Genomic DNA, 16,686 nt, shown 5'->3' with positions numbered 1-16,686 from the left:
CACTGCGGAAAAAGCCTCTCCAGCATGACCTAGCAGAAAGAAACCCTTTTTCACCATAAGAGAATAGAAGAGACTTGTGTAGCATAATTAATCGCACAGAATGATACAGGATTACAGGGTGGACGTGATAAGCATTTGGTCCACGTCCACAATTTACATCCCAGAAATTGGTCTACCAGGGGGAGGGCACTACACACCAAAAACACATACAGCACAACCCACTCAAAGTTACCTGAGCACAGCACAAAACTAGGAGCATTACCTCACCGCAGACGAGAACAAAAGAAATGCGCTGTCAAAGCTTGCAGAAATGAGAAGGAAATTAAGGGCATTAATCGCGCACTATATAGTTAGTAATCACCAAAGCTCCACCTGGATGGAGTACCATCCAGATGAGTTCATCAGTGTTAGTGGAGAATAGTTCCACGTGCAGACGAAGACGCCCTCTTGCGAGTCGCTGCTCTGGGGCTTGCCCTGACGGACATCAGGTTATGTTTGGCAAGCCCAAGAGAGCAGTATGCACTAGGATTGGGATCGTTGCAGCGCCAAGTTCTTCCATGAACTTGAGTTGCCTTTCCCTTTCCCTAACATCACCAACCTTGGTTCCACTCTCCATGGCCTTGCCCTGCAAAGGTAAGAGCCAATGTCTTACTAAGTACTAACCAAGTGATTTGATGAAAGAGTGCCGAAATTCTTAGCAAAGAAACATAACCAGAGAATGCATCTGCAACTATTACAGCATATGCAGTGAGCAAATGAGCAGCCATAGGATCGATGTGAACAAACAAGTAAGCATCAGTAGTCACAAGGAAGCTTAGGTCTGGACTCCAGACAGACATCTTCTGCTGACAGTAAAAAACCATCAAATTAGGTTGAACTGCACGGTGGAAGGACAGCAGGCAGTCAAGGCCCTAAAAAGATCTCTTGAGCAATAAAAAAACTCGAGTAATCAAAAAGGCCAAAGGAGTTAACTGCATACACATGCACCAGGTAGCATACTGTTGTAAATAAATTCATCTACCGTTGTTGCGTTGTGAAATCGTAAAAAGGATCAGGAGAAAAGCAAGACCAAAAAGCATTCACTGGCTGTCTGGCTTACTGATTCAATTCTCCTTGGTCATTTCATAAAGGAACTTAAGCAGCCAATGCCATACTTGAACAAATCAACAAAGTAAGGCTTATAATGTGATTATGTGATGACCATCATTGCAGGGCTTTTTTTAGAGGTCTGCCATTATTGCAGTTCTTCATGGATGGATACTCGTCACATGATTTGCTTGGGTGCAATATTGCTGTATTGATAATTGATTTTACTCTTACAACCAAATAACAGTTTGCAGATAGTCATAAGCAAAATGAAGGAGAATTCAATTCGAAGATTAAGACAGAAAAGATAAATAATATCGTAATTAGCCTGGTTATTTCCTCAAACACTACCTTTTAGAGGGTGCAGTGATCCAAAACAATCAAGACCACTACAATTTGTTCAAACACTAATTTTTAAAGGGTGTAGAGATCCAAAACAATCAAGACAACCACAATCATAAACACATCAAATGCCAGATTATGAATTCACAGAGAATGAAGCTTGAAAGAGTTACTGAAGGCTAAACAAATATTAGCAGCAAATAGTATATTTTTTATGCCTTCAGCAATCCAAGAGATGCGCTCGAAATTCAGGGTGCAGCATTAGAAAACTGCATGATTCTCATTGTAAGAACCTGCAAAAGGTGCAAATCACGATCTTAAATCTGTAAGAAAACACAACCAATCAACCACACCAAAAGTGGTAACAAAACCATCACTACAAACCCCAAACGGGTCAAGTCCATTGAATGCATAAGTTGGGAACGGCATGCCTTCAATCATAAAAAACTTGTAAATTAAGTCTGGAGACGAATGAAAATCAGCGTAATAGCAAACCAGCAATGCGAATGGTGAATGTTTAACTCCAGGACTATTAAAAGATAATCCCATTCAATATAATCCTAAGCTATTGTCTCATTTAACTTGCGTGACAGTATCAAATTATCAAAGCAGGCATCACAAAATTATGTGACACAGAGAAGTCTAAGGATTAGAGCTGTTTAAGTTTCCAGTCATTTCAATGCCACAATACTATCACTCTGCGCTAATGCCAATTAATGAGGCTAGCTCAACAGTAGGCCCACCAAACGGTGAAATGTAAGTTCAATGCTTTTGATTTTTCCCACACTAGTTCTCCCCAGCCTCCTGGTGTAGATTGAACATCTCCAAAACTTATCCATTGTAAAAGCAATAAGTCACAATGTCACCATTTGAGATGGAGCATAGAGGTGTGATGGCTTGCGAGGAGGGAGAAGCAAAGGAGCTCAGGTTGACGTAGCAGAGCACTGGAGTAGGCAGCAGAAGCCAGAAGCAACAGATGGTGTGAGCTTTTACGTCATGTTTGTTTAGATTTCTGCTGATTCCTATTTTTTTAAAAATTATAAGTTTAAATAAATAGTTTATTTTTGCTAACTTCTTATTGTAATTTTTGAGAAGTAAAAGCAATTTTACTATCACAAAAGCCAGAAGTATAAATAAACAATGCTTTAATTAATGTTTGGTTGGGATAATCTTATCCTATTGTTTTAAATATTTGGTTGGAGGATGAGGAGATATAATGACTCTCTTAAGAGAATATTCCTTTAGATATTAGATGAGAGGATTTCAAAAAAATTCTCAGACATAGTCATCCTACTCAGAAAATGAGAATTATGGTGGACACAAGATTCCAAAATAGGCTCGTTCCATCTCTCTCACCAAACAAACATTTTAAATCATCACATCCTTTAATACATGAAAAAATCGTCACATCCCACCTTATCATCCGATCAAACACTACCATAAAAACCACGCACCACTGATGGGATCATGACCGAGACAGCCAACAATATAGTTATGTTTCTAGCTATAAGCTTGCTCATTTCACTCGTAGATAATATAATAAATAATCTCTATAATGACCTAAATATAGCGCATTTTTTAAAATTAATATGGATTCACGCGTAATAGAAATTCTGAAATTACGCGCGCTCTATTGTTGCCAAAATCAGAAAGCCAGTGCATAAAAATTTTCTTTTCTTTGGAATTCTGTTCCTACTATCCATCCACCAGCACTGACTATGATGAGGTTTCCTAAAGGGCAGGATTTTACTATCATCCAATCGCAAGGCACAGGCAGAATTTTAGACCAGAAGGAAATCTGTCTGGCTAATTCATCAGCAGGTGATCAGAAGTTTCCGCTGCCTGTATGCAAAATTGCCAGCCACAGGTCAGTTCTTCTTGGCCACACTGTATGCTGTTAAGGACTACTCTTGATTGCCAGTCATGCAAACAAATTGCATTTTGTCAGTGCCAAAACAGTCCAAATAGCCGTATAATCTGAAAGTGTGGTACTTCCCTGCAAGAAAGCCTGGCATGATGTGACTGCCGAGCTATCCGAGTATTACATGTCCCAAGGCCATTGTTGCCCACTTTCATTGCACATCCATCATGTTTATGTCATTGCTGGAACTTAATGTTGGGCAATGTACTCCAAAACTGCAGAGAACAAGATAGATTACACATGTAAGAAATCTATTGATCCTATTATCGTACAATGTAGCCTATCAAACTTACAAAATAACAACGCCCCACAAACATGAGTTGCAGAAAGTAATCTTGACTAGTCCAAAACACTAGAAACCACATATGGTGCAGCATTTGAGATATGCATGCTGCTGGTGGTTAGGAACTGTGACGGTGCAAATCAACAGTTTAAAGTCCACCACAAATAAATAGAAGCATCGCCACACATGAAAGGAGCTGAAGAAAGTAGAATGCCTAAATGCAGAACAAAATTCAAGAATAAATCGTCTGGTTTCAAGAATGAGATGTCTAATCCAGATTAAAAAAATGGTGGTAGTAATTGAATTCAAGAAAGCATATTGTCGAAGAGTGATTCTCCCTGACAAAATATTTCGGGGAGTCTCAGGACTAAATCCGAAAGGATGATCCGAGTAACTCAACTGGGGAACCGACTCTTCGACACATATGAAAGTGTAAAAGCTTTGCACCGGGTTCAACACAGCTACAAAAGTGCATCTTCGATCGAGGGTAAGTATCCAGAGGAATTATATGCCTTAACCTCACACCGGAAAATAATCAGGCATTACCATATTAGTAGCTTACACAGCCCGATCACAATTGGAAAGTATGAAACAGTGACAGAACTGAAATTTTTAGTGGAGTTCAGTATACCTGAATTTAGAGTAGAGTTACAAGCAGGATGGATGCTGTAATGTTAAGCAACTAAACAGTGGATATTTAGGTGCCAAATTCGGAACCAAATAAGACATTCCCACGTGGAAGAAAAATAATGCAGACAAAGTAGGAAATATTTTATGCATAATTGTGAATTGATGCAAGCTACTAAAAGTTCATGCATCAAAGTCTACCAAGTACCCAGACTGCATTCCTACTCTATAGCCAGACATCATGTAGCAACTTTATCACCTTGCCCAACCAAAAAATTACAAGCATATGATGCATTGTCACTTTGGAAGAAAGCTTCAGCGTAGCACTGCATGCTAAAATCATCCTTAATTGGAGACTTGAGAACAACTCTCAAGCTGTCACTGATCAAATGTATAAACCTGTTGTCTTCTTGAATATTACCGATGAAACACAAGCATGTCTAAAAGATAGAATGCTAGATGCTCTTTATCAATGAATAAGCCAATTTCGATGTTCTTTCACTTCTGAATTTACCACTTACTGAATCCAGGCTATACAGCATATTTATCAGGTGGGAATTATGTATAAGACATCATAAGAACAAGATGCCATCATTGAAATTTATATTCCCAGGTAAGCTGTAACTAGAAATGAAATAAAGTTACAACAGCAGAACTTTAAAACAACGTAGCAAAGCTGGAGAATCATGAACGAATGTAATGTATATTCCGATTTATAAGAACCTAATAAGTATTTATAAGTAAGAACACTGACCTGCAGAAATCTGACAGGATCCATGCACATGCGATCGACCTATGAGAATTCACTGGGCAAAGCCAAACCTTTTCCTTTTCAAAGACAATATACATGCTCTCTGTGTACAGTTTAATAGATGGATCAGTGCAGTGGTGTATTTACATCTATGATTTCAACCATTTGAAATCAGTTCTCAAGTTACTTGCTTTCTTGTCATAAGGATGTATCCTTACAGCAGAATGGTCAATAATACTACGCTGAAAAGAACTGGCACTTGATCTTACAGCTGAAGATAGTGCCCTGTACCATTGACGCAAGCAATCATGAGCGTTATTTCTTCTAAGCAATTCTAACTTTCTAGTCTCATTCTTTGCAACTCTGCTTTTCACTAGAATAACCTTTAGTGCCTTGAATGTTGCATCATTTGGTGGCATGTTCGATGCCAACATCTTCTTAAATACTTTAAGAGCCTCATCCATTCTTCCACCAGATACATACATTTGAATCACAGAATTGTAGCTTAATGCTTGAGTTAGAAGCCCTAAAGTTTGCATTTCCTTGCAAATCCTGTGAGCTTCATCAAAGCGACCAACTTTCTTGTACAAACACACCATCATTGCATATGAGAACTCATTAACCGTTCCCCTGGCCTTCAAATTCTCAAAGATGTCATGTGCTTCCTTCACCATACAATGGTCACTGTAGAGATCAATCATGCAATTTGATGCATAAAGGCTGGCATTAGTATCCAATGATCTGAGAAGCTTGTATGTTTTTCGTGCCTCTGCAAGATACCCTACCTTCGTGTACAGCTTTATCAAAGAATTGTAGATCGTAGCACTCTCACATAAACCATCCTTTTTCATTAAACCAAAATATGCTGCAGCTTGTTGGACATTTCCAACTTCAGCATATGCGTCAATTAAGATAGAGTAGATAAAAACATCAGCACGGATCTCTGAAGTGATCATTTCTCTAAATAGGCATTCAACCATGTGCAAATCACCACTTTTAGCAAAGCTACTAATTACCACAGTGTATGGAACACAGTCAGACAGCAATTTTACTGCTCGCATCTTTTTCAAGTAGTAGAGAGCTTTCTTTGGCAGTTTAGCAGTTGACAGAAGTTGAATGAGAGAACTGTAAGTCAAGTCATCAGGCAAAATGCCATACCTCTCCATGCCATCAGCTATCTCGCAGGCGTCATCAAGCTTCGCTACTAACCCGTATGCTTTTATCATAACATTGCACACAGAAACACTGAGCATCTTCCTCTTTAAGCAGCACATAAAAGCCTTCTCTGCAAAGACTATGTATCCTTTCCCCCCAAATGCATCAATATTTGCAGCAAAGCACTCAGAGTTCATCTGGTGATGGAACCTGTCAAACCAATGCCATGCTTGCTCAAGCATCGCAGCATTTACATACATCCTTGTCAAAGCTGATTGTGTGTATTCATCTATCACAAAGCCCCTCTCGTCCATTTCTTTTAGAAGAGCTTCCGATTTACTGATCATACCCCTGATAGAGTATCCATACAATAGTGTGCGGTAGCTCACAACATCTGGTACCAAGTTTTCTGCTTTCATCTTCCAAAAGTAGTACTCTGCAACATCAATATCATCACTTTCTCTGTACAGTGAGATCAGTATATTATAAGTTCTAGTGTCAGGAACGCACTGGAACTCTTCCATCATCGTCACCAAAGAAGCTACCTGCTCCATTCTATGGTGCTTACCCCAAACATGGATCATTGTGTTGAAGGTAACAACATTTGGTGTGATACCACCTCTCAACATTTGGTTGAACGTATTAGATACTTTCTCAAGTTGACCGGCTTTTCCATAAGTATCAATCAAGGTGTTGTAAGTATACAAGCTGTAGCGAGTACGTCCCTCCATCATTCTACCTGAATCCAAGGACCATCTTCTAAAGAAAAGCTCAGCCTTTTCATACTCTCCAGCCTTCTTATGTGCCTGCAGCACAATGCTCATAGTGACCTCATCAGGCATCAAACCGCGCTTGCACATGTCACCAAGCCAAAGCAATGCCGCCCTTTCTCTCCCCCCTTTGCAACACACATCAATCAGAGTACCATACGTTGAGTTATCTGGAACCACACCACAGGAATGCATCTCATGCCACAGCCTAAGAACAAGGTCCCATCTCCTCGCCCGACCAACCACGCAGAGCACGACATTGTAGTGAATCACATTAACCTCATTGCCCCTCTCCCTGCGAAACCAGTCAAAGATCTTGACCACCCGTCTCCAATCCTTCTGCTCCTTGAGGATGATCGTCCTCTCCCGATTGCTTAGTGTGTCCTTCCACGGCCAGAGCGCCTCCCCGATGTCCTGGACACACTCCAGTGCCTCCAGCATTGCCGGCAGAGACCCACCGTAATTGACCCAGCTGCCTTTCTTCTTCCTTGGTGCAGTCTGTTTGGCAATCGTGCATGGAACTGCCAAATGGAGGTCAATTTCAGCGGTTCTTGCTGGCGCAGATACTGCATTAAACTGGAAAGTGAGACCTTTATCTCTCCAGGGCGCCGAAACCGCAAGATTCGACAACGGAGTCAGCGGCAGCGCGGGTAGATGGAGGAAGCAATCGCACGGGATCAGCATATTGCCCTGCCGTTATCCACCCTGAAAAACAATACAACGTGAGAGTCGTTAAGCATTTGGGTTGACCCAAAACTAATCTACGGGCTCCCCGTCAGGAAGCTAGTCGCAGTCGGGTTAGTTGTATGCAGCCGGAAGGCGTGGCAGCCACCGGCGACGACCTCAGGCGAGTTATCAACGGAAACAAATTTCACCTCTCAACCCAAATTGAAGACTCCCTACTCGAAAGTGTCAACATCGAAACAAAACTCTAAAGTTTCAACTCACCGGTGGTCGGCGCAGGTTCACAGCCGAGACGAACGGCGGGCGGCGGTGAGCAGCTCGGGACCCCGCAGCCGGTGGTTCCCCACCTCCTTGGCTAGCCCACCGCGCGGGTAGCGGTAGCGGCAGCGGCAGCGGCTTCGGCGAGGGAAGACAAGGCGACGCGCTACGGCGGAGAAGGGGAAGTGCAGCCCGGCGGGGTGGGGAAAGGAGTAGAGTGCGCGGGTGGATGACCGGGACCGGCAGGGGAGGACTAGCAGGGGCGGAGCCAACACCGGGTCGAGCTAGAGGCAACAAAGGGCTCTTCCCCCTAGTATGACCCGCACAGCGGCCGGGGCGAGGCCGTCATTGTTGGTGCACAAGCTTGGAGGGGAAGGCGGCGCTGGGTGAGGAAAGAAGATAAACAAGTCGCTCGCTCGTGGGCTCTCTCTTTTTTTTTTAGAAACCGGGATGATTTTCGTATAGATATGGAGAGGATTAAAGCAGTGACCCTACATCTACATCCCTGAGGATTATAATCAAAACATCGAGAGCTTGGCAGGGACGTCCTGGTCTTCTTTGTCACCGGTGGTCGCAGCAGCTGCAGCTTGAAGTTGACCCCTTTTTCGATAGAGGAGCTTTCAAAGAAGCTCACGAATTTCCCCTTACCATCAATAGCACACCGCACGACATCCTGTTGAAACATTGAGCGTTCAGGCAGTTCATTCTCACCGGATGCAGGAATAGACGCCACAAACATCACAGGCAACTCCAAACCGACGATCAACGAAGCAAACCTCTCACACTCAATCGTAATCATGTGGAGCAAAACTAGCTTCTCCCTAGCAGAGCCAGTGAAACCTTTGCAAAACTTGCTCGTAGAAGAACACAACACACCCACCACTAATGAAATTGGCGTGTGGAAACCATCTTAAACTTTTGCAACATACTATATATAAACCAACACAAACATGAACAACCAGTAGGACATCACCGACGACGACTCCAAACTACTCAAGAACTACTGATCAAATTTACGAAGCACCGAACGACACCTCCTAGAACACAAAATAGCTAAACTATCACCTAACTACTACCTAAAAACAACTACTACCAAACTTACAAACCACACTCAGTGTCGATCCGCCAGTATCCCATGCCTACCATTGCCAGAGAGGCAATCGGAGGAGGGGAGACGGTGAGATCGATGCTGGATCTGAAGACTCACCTTGGAGTCATCTTTCTGGTCTCCTCTGGAACTCTCACGTGCAACTCACCGGGGCGTCTCCCCTCGCAGGCTCTCAATTGTGTAGACATGCTAAAGCAGCTGCCTTGGGCTAGAAATTATGTGAAGTAACCCACAATGAAGCAACGCACGGTAAGGCCGCGAGGTTGTACAATGCGGAGCCGTGGGAGGGCGTGGCGAGGATTGAGGGGTCTAGCCACGGAGGCCTACAAGGTGATAGCATGTGAGATCGAGAGTTGGCTCGGGTGTCAAAGTCGCTACTGTGTGACCAGCCTGCATGTGTTCCGGCCTTTAAGACCGACATGGGTGGTTACCGGGGATTTATTTATTAATTATTCTTGTGATAAGTTTCAAGCTATGTACATAAGATACACATATATGTACGTTCAGTGGTATTATGTATTTCCGCGTATTAGAGGCATCGAGTCTTCTAATCTTATCCTAGCGTGTCTATAAATACGCACACGTATGCACACGTGTGGTGCAAATGTGATGTGTGTCCTCTTGTATCCTTAAAAAAAGTGATACACACGCACATAGACTACGGAAAATAATCCTTAAGACATGGTATAGTATATTTAGCGTCTGAATTTAATTTATATTATGACATGTGGTAATATATTTTCTTTCTTTTTCATCACATATAATTTTTTGTTTTTATCATAAGTTTTATAATAATTTTTATCACGTATCACACTATAAATTGACGCCAAACTTCAATACATTAGATCGGATCTCATATGATTAATTTTCCACTACTGCTATAGATGATATTCTCTTTTAGACTTTTACATTCTCTTGTACGAACTTGTATTGCTCTGGACATGCATCTATCATGTATTGCATAGGATCAAACCTTCCATGATCTTCATCCAACGACACACAACAATGTTCTCCAGTTCATTAGCCATCAAGATTTACACACTAGTAGTATAATACAAGAAATGCCCTGTAGCCTGTTTAAGCCGGCCGGACCACACAGTGCAAGAGCGCGCACGCTCGCTCGTGGGCCCTCAATTGTGCAGACATGATAAAAGCTGCTGTCTTGGGCTGAAAATTGTGTGAAGTAGCCCACAATCGAGCAGCGCACGGCAATGCCATGAGGGTGTTGCAGTGCGGAGCTGCGGGTGGGCACGGCAATGGCCGAGGGGCCCAGCCACGGATGCCTACAAGGTGATAGGCACGTGAGACCGAGCATTAGCTCGGTGGCAAAGTCGTTAGTGTGCGACCGAGCCTGTTTGCACTCGAGCCTTAAGTCCGGCACGGGTGCTCATTGGAATTTATTTTCCAATTGCTTTTTTACTCACCAGTGATTTATTCCTCAATTGCTCTCGTGATAGGTCCTAGACTAGACATACTGACATATATGGATGCACGTTTAGTGATACTACACACTTCTATATACTGGAGATCTCGAGTGTTCCAATCTCATCCTAATATGTGTATAGATATAATATTGTGCGCTCTTATAGTGTAAGTGTGGTGTACATAGATAGTATGCGTCCCCTTGTAAAAAAAATAATATGCATGCACATAGACTATGGAGAATAATCTTACGAAACCTGGTCTAATACATTTAGAGTATGGATTTAATTTATACAGTTATACGTGATAATTTATTTTCTTCTTTGTTTTATCACATATAATTTTTTGTCTCTAGCATAAGTTTTATAATAATTTTTACCACATATCACAATTAAATCAAATATCCTAATACATTAGATCAAGTCTCATAAAATTATTTTCCCATGACTACTGCTATGGATGATATTCTCTTTTAGACTTTTATTACATTCTCTTGTACGAACTTGTATTGCTCTGGACATGCATATACCATGTATTGCATAGGACCAAACCTTCCATGATCTTCATCCAACGACACACAACAATGCTATCCAGCTCATTATCCATCAAGATTTACACTCTAGTAGTATGCTATAAGAAATGCCCTTAGCATGTATAAGCCGGCCAGACCACACAATGGAAGTGCGCCCGCACGCTTGGTTCTCTGCTTCGAGACTGTAGAAGTGGTACAAGCTAGGCAGCCTGTCCGTGCTTGGGCGCCTCGTCGGATGCGAAGGGCGCCACCTTGGGCACATGCACCGGCAGCGCGTCGAGATCGCTGGCCCACGGGTTGCTCTCCCCGGCGTCGTCAACCGTCCTGAGCGCCTTCCACACGGCGCTGTTGCACTTGAACCCGGAGCCGAAGGCGATCTGCCACACGCGGTCCCCCTTCTTGATCCTGCCCTTGGCCTCGCAGTAGGCGAGCTCGTACCAGAGCGAGCTGCTGGACGTGTTCCCGAACCTGTAGAGCGTCATCCGCGACGGCTCCATGTGCCAGGCGCTGAGCTTGAGGCTCTTCTCCAGCTCGTCCAGCACGCCGCGCCCGCCCGCGTGGATGCAGAAGTGCTCCAGTGCCAGCTTGAAGTCCGGCAGGTACGGCTTCACGTCGGCGCGGAACACGCGTTTGAGCACGACGGTGCCCAGGAACCAGAGCTGCTCCGACAGCGGCAGCACCAGCGGGCCCAGCGTCGTGATGTTGGTTTTCAGCGCCTCGCCGGCCACGGACATGAGCTCCTTGGAGAGGGAGACGCCGACGTGGCCCTCGTCGTCCTCCTCCTGCGTCACGCAGCCGTAGCTCTGGTCGCTCGCGCCGCGGTGCGTGCGCACCGTGTGCACCAGCTGGTACTTGGCAAGGTGGCGGTCGGCGCGTCGGTTGGAGAGGAGCACGGCCGCGCCGCCCATTCGGAACAGCGTGTTGGTCACCAGCATCGGGCGGTGGTTGCCTAAGTAGGCGTTCAGGGTGATGTTCTCCGTGCTCACCACCAGCGCGTACGTGTCAGGGTGCACCTGTAGAGGTTATTATTAATCAAGTTCGTCATTTCAGTCCGATCACTAGCTTGAAAAACAACCAGAAGTGCCGATCTTTGTCACGACGACGTTCGCATCCATGTACTCGTGAGTTGTGACTAGGTGCGAACACTAGAAGTGCAGTACGTCAGTGCAGTGGAATTCAGGAGAGGAGATCGTTCTTCTTAGTGCTCTGCTGCTGGAGCCCAGCCCCAGCCTGCTGCTCTGCACGGCTGCGCAAATGCAGGCAGCGCCGAATTGGCTCTGAAACGGAGCGGCGACGTGACCAAGCTTTACAAAATCATTTGGGGGTCCAAAAACCGGGACCCAACGGTAACTGGAAATTTGTGACTATCGTAAAAATCGGTTAAAATTTAGTGAGAATTTAGACAAATTCATTTGATCAAATTTATAAATTGGGGATAAAATCAGACCAAATCGAATTAGCGGTAACCGAGCGAATTGCACAAAATACTGAGCACGTTCTCCGATTTTTCGATCGGTTTTTCCGCATTTCCGCATTCATCGAACTGAAGAAAAATCGAGCGAGTTGCACCAATAACCTGTTGAATTTTCCGATTTACCGAGCGCATTATTTGAATTTCTAGGAAGTTTAAGGAAAATCACAAAAAATCACAAAAATGCAGAAAAATATAAACAAATATGACATAAGATTTCCTATATTTTGTTTAATCATACCATCTACTCTATACATATATCATACATAGGAGAAAAAATGTAAAAAATCAGGAAAAATTTGGCATGACCTTTGCTATATTTTGGATATTTCTAAGAAAACAAATACATATTAATAGCAATATGAGCATGACTATATGATTGTTTCATCGAATATATGCATACATTATATAATTATTTCATCCCATAGAGCTGGGTTGAAACGGGCCGTTTGCACTGTGCATTTGGCCCGTATTAGCATTTCACTTTTTTCGACATTTTTTCAAGCTACCAATGTTTGAGCACGTATTTCCATATGTAAATGACATTTTTTTATTTTTTTCATAGATAGTCTTATAATTGTTTCTATTTTTTATGATTTTTTTATAAAAAAAATCTATTTTGAATTTTTTGAATTTAATTTTCAAAACCGATCAATTTGTGAATTTGATGGGGAGCAAATTGGCTGGTTATCGTGATTGTCGACCGGTTATCAATGAATTTTCGAACCCGGATGTGACTAGACCATGGTGACTTCTTAAGCTACAGGATCAGAACATGCTAAAAATACAGTATCATTCCCTTGTGTCCAAAATAAGGGTCGCTTTGAACATCAATACGATTCTTAAAATATAACTTTGGTTGCTACTTGTTATTGTAATATATTGATAAAGCATAACAAAAATATATTCTTATGAAAATATTTTTCGAGATAAATCTATCTGTGTCATTTACAAGTATCCAAACTCAGTACATAAAAAATAATTTAAAACAGTTGAGTGCATGTAACGTAAAATAACACTTATTTTGGACTAAAATGAGTACTCAATAACGTTGTGCACTGAATACCTTAAGTATCACGCTGTTTTTCAGTTGTGACCATCTGCAACGGCCGTGGGGGGGGGGGGGGTCTGGCCGCAGGGAATTCAGGATCATTTGCAGTAATACACAGATACTGATATGGGTCCGTATGTCAGCCTTTATGTATTAATGCAGAGGATCTGCGTCAATGCAGGAGGTAGTATAGCTTTAATTGCAGGCTTGCAGTAGGTATGGCTGCAGTAAGCACAGACAGACACAGTGCTCTCATAACTAACATCCACCCAACCACAATTACTCTGGGCACTGGAGTGAATCACTGCCAGCTTCATTGGACAGGGCCAGGCGCTTGGGTCCGGTCTGTGTTCTGAGTTCTGACCGGAGACAAACACTAAGTCTAAGGATGCGTGGCACGCCTAATATGCAGCATGGTAAGTTGTGGTAAGCAATCAAACATAGCTTAAGATGTTTGTTTCGTTGAGTCTGATACTAATGTTATGCAGCTTGTGATCAGTCGTTCCAATACTAGCAATAACATCATTGAAGATAGCTCTGTCCTAACCGTTTTACAGTGCTCGAGGTATGAGAAGTTCAGCTGCAAATTCGACAAGTCTGGGCTCAAAGGTTGCAGCAAATTCTGCTCCAACTGACGGAGCCTCCCTTGGTAGCTCAAGTCGCGTCAGGTGCTGCACCCTGGTCCCTATATGCATGCAATACAGGGACTCAGGGGAGCTGCTCGTTACAGCTGCGCTCAGACCCAGCCGATCTGGGTTGGCTCAGATCGGACGGCCTGTATTTACAGGAGGACCATCCTTAGCTGCTGGGTCGGTGTGGACTGTTTTAGATCTCCTTTAGGGTGATTGGTGTGTTTTTTATTGGACCGTTTCCATGTCAGACTCCGCCAATCCTGTTCAATTTGATATAGCCAATATCCAATCGGACGGTTCGGGACAGGTCCAAAGCTCATGGACCTGGTAAAGGCCATGAACGCGCATATCTACCTTAACACACCCCACCACCTCCCACCACAACAAAAGTAATTAAAATAAATTTCCTTTTTTGCAAGGGAATTTAAAATAAAATTTTGTTATTTTTAGCGGGAAAATAATTTTTTTTATGTTGTTATAGGTTTTTGAGTAGGTAAAAATAATGTAAAATACTTTCAACTATCTTTTTTATGTCAAGTATATAATGATCTTCTGAAAAGATTGGCCTGATTATATATTGAGATTTTAAGATACTATAATGATTTGACATCTTAGGTGCCAGTAACAAAAATACAGTGTAGATTGAGTGCTTGGTCAACACTAGGCCCTCCTAAAAATCTTGCCTAGATATAGTGTTGGGGCTAAATTTTCAGTTGATATAATCTAAGACTAGAGTTGGGCTGCTAAAATAACAACTGTCATGATGGATCGATCGATCGTTCAGTTGAGTTAGTCACTATGAAGCTATGCTTCTTTAATGTATTCATTTGAGCTAATCATTTATTCCCCACGTTGTTCATGACACGTATGTGCTAAGTATTTTCCTTCGTGTTCATGGCTTCATGTGTGTGTGTGTTGCACCAATTGAAGAACGTGCTCTAGCTGCATGGAAGAGAGGGGTATTCGATGCGCGCGTACCTGAAGCAGGTGCCTGGCGAGGTCAATGGCGATGATGCCGGCGCTGCATCCCATGCCGCTGAGGTTGTGGCTGACGACGTCGTGGCGCAGGCCGTACCGGTTCACGACCAGCGACGTGAAGGACGGCGTGGGGCTGTAGAGGCTGGAGTTGACGATGACGACGCCGATGTTCTCGGGGTGGACCCCGGTCCTGGCCAGCAGGTCGTCAACGACGCCGAAGATGACGGTCTCGGACTCCTCCCTCGCCGTGCGGAGGCACATGTCGACGGGGACGCGGAGTAGCGACGCCGGGAAGTGCGTGGCCTCGCCGACCCCCGCCCGCTCCAGCATCCGCGTCTGGAACGCGATGCTCTCCTCCGTGAACCTCCCGGCCAGCGCGAAGTGGCCGATGGACTTGGCGCGGGTCCTCTCGTGCGCGCGCCCGGGCTTGTACCCCGCCAGGTCCACCAGGTACACGGGCCGCAGTCGCGACATGGCGTACGCGTACGCCGCGGCCGCGCTCGCCGCGGCCACCGCGACGACCGCGGCCTTGTTGGCGCGCGCCTCGTGCCACAGGTTCCGGACGCCGGCGAGCGACGGCGTGGACACGAGCGGGGCCACGGCGACGAGGAAGGTGATGGCGAGGAGGTGCGGCAGGCGGCTGACGAGGCGGTGGTACAGCAGCCTGGCGTGGTTCAGCGTCGCCTGCTTCACAGTCCGGAACATCTCCCTGTCCATGGCGAACGATCGATTTGCCATGGACGTGTGTATGTCTTACGCCTTCGGATTCTCGAGACCACCGAGCTATGCAACTGAGAATCTAGCTGGCCGGTCGTATCGAGCACTGAGCAAGGTGTGGGAGGTTGCACTGCGGCGCGCGCGGATTTATACGCGTGGGGTGGAGACTGGAGAGAGGGGGAGGGGGAGGGGGAGGGGTGAGTAATGGCGCGAAGCTGGTTGAGGAGGTAGCGGTTAATGCGCGGCCCATGTCATGTTCCTGTGGATGGGTGCACCAAAGTAGGTGAAGCCGAGAAAACGGGGCGGCCCATGACGTGTATGGCTATGGCAGCTGGCAGCATACCTCTGCGTTCAGCTCGTGTACGTGCAGCCGCGTTCATCAGTCCTATGAACGGATCGATGAATGAATTGTATTGTACGCGCCCGTTGGGGTTGATCGCTGATGCATATGAGGCGGAGCAGGATGACGTACGGTGGTTCCAGGTTTGTTGCAAGTCCCACGCATGCATGACTTCAGGTAATTTGAATTTCACGCCTCCTAAAGTTCATACGTCTGAAAACGCGGAATCATATTAGGCGACCCTATGAGTGCACATGGCATTCTTTTCGGTGGGATTTTTCTATCTTCGTGCTTAGAAGGGAATGGGCGGCAAGCTGGCCCAGCAATAGTGGCAAACACGGAAGTGGGGTGACGAGACGGCTGGAACGCCACTAGCTGTGGGTGGCAGAGGACGATCGAATGGGCGGTGTCGAGGCAGGGACAAGAGGAAACGGCTTGGTGGAGCCGAGTTAGCGCAACAGTGAGCGTCGTTGCCGAATCATGTGGTGGGAGCCTGCCGGAGATGGGTGGAGTAGGGCACCACAGGGAGAGCAAGGTGAGGAAGGCAAGTTCTACTTT

The 16,686-nt window shown here is 44.8% G+C and overlaps 2 protein-coding genes across 2 annotated transcripts; both read right to left on the bottom strand.

Moving 5' to 3' along the window:
* Positions 1-30: 30 nt before the first annotated feature.
* On the bottom strand, positions 31-8,674 carry LOC133911650 (pentatricopeptide repeat-containing protein At3g23020-like). The gene is made up of 3 exons (XM_062353987.1): positions 7,884-8,674; positions 5,014-7,640; positions 31-3,564 (listed from the first exon to the last, which is right to left on the bottom strand). Exon 2 carries the CDS (start codon positions 7,617-7,619, stop codon positions 5,160-5,162), a length of 2,460 nt encoding a protein of 819 aa, XP_062209971.1. The 5' UTR covers positions 7,620-7,640; positions 7,884-8,674; the 3' UTR covers positions 31-3,564; positions 5,014-5,159.
* Positions 8,675-10,870: 2,196 nt separating this feature from the next.
* On the bottom strand, positions 10,871-15,893 carry LOC133910904 (probable 3-ketoacyl-CoA synthase 20). Its single transcript, XM_062353142.1, has 2 exons — positions 15,072-15,893; positions 10,871-11,952 (listed from the first exon to the last, which is right to left on the bottom strand). The coding sequence occupies exons 1-2, from the start codon at positions 15,807-15,809 to the stop codon at positions 11,140-11,142; spliced, it is 1,551 nt and encodes a 516-aa protein (XP_062209126.1). The 5' UTR covers positions 15,810-15,893; the 3' UTR covers positions 10,871-11,139.
* Positions 15,894-16,686: the final 793 nt, after the last annotated feature.

Source organism: Phragmites australis, chromosome 3 (assembly GCF_958298935.1).
Source record: "Phragmites australis chromosome 3, lpPhrAust1.1, whole genome shotgun sequence".
Taxonomy (NCBI): Eukaryota; Viridiplantae; Streptophyta; class Magnoliopsida; order Poales; family Poaceae; genus Phragmites; species Phragmites australis.
This window is presented reverse-complemented; position numbering and strand designations above follow the sequence as displayed.

Excerpts from the sequence above, each read along its gene's own strand:
- LOC133911650 (XM_062353987.1), bottom strand. The coding sequence starts at position 7,619 with ATGCTGATCCCGTGCGATTGCTTCCTCCATCTACCCGCGCTGCCGCTG.
- LOC133910904 (XM_062353142.1), bottom strand. The coding sequence starts at position 15,809 with ATGGCAAATCGATCGTTCGCCATGGACAGGGAGATGTTCCGGACTGTG. Across the intron at positions 11,953-15,071 it reads TCGCCAGGCACCTGCTTCAG|GTGCACCCTGACACGTACGC; the intron begins GTACGCGCGCAT and ends TAACCTCTACAG.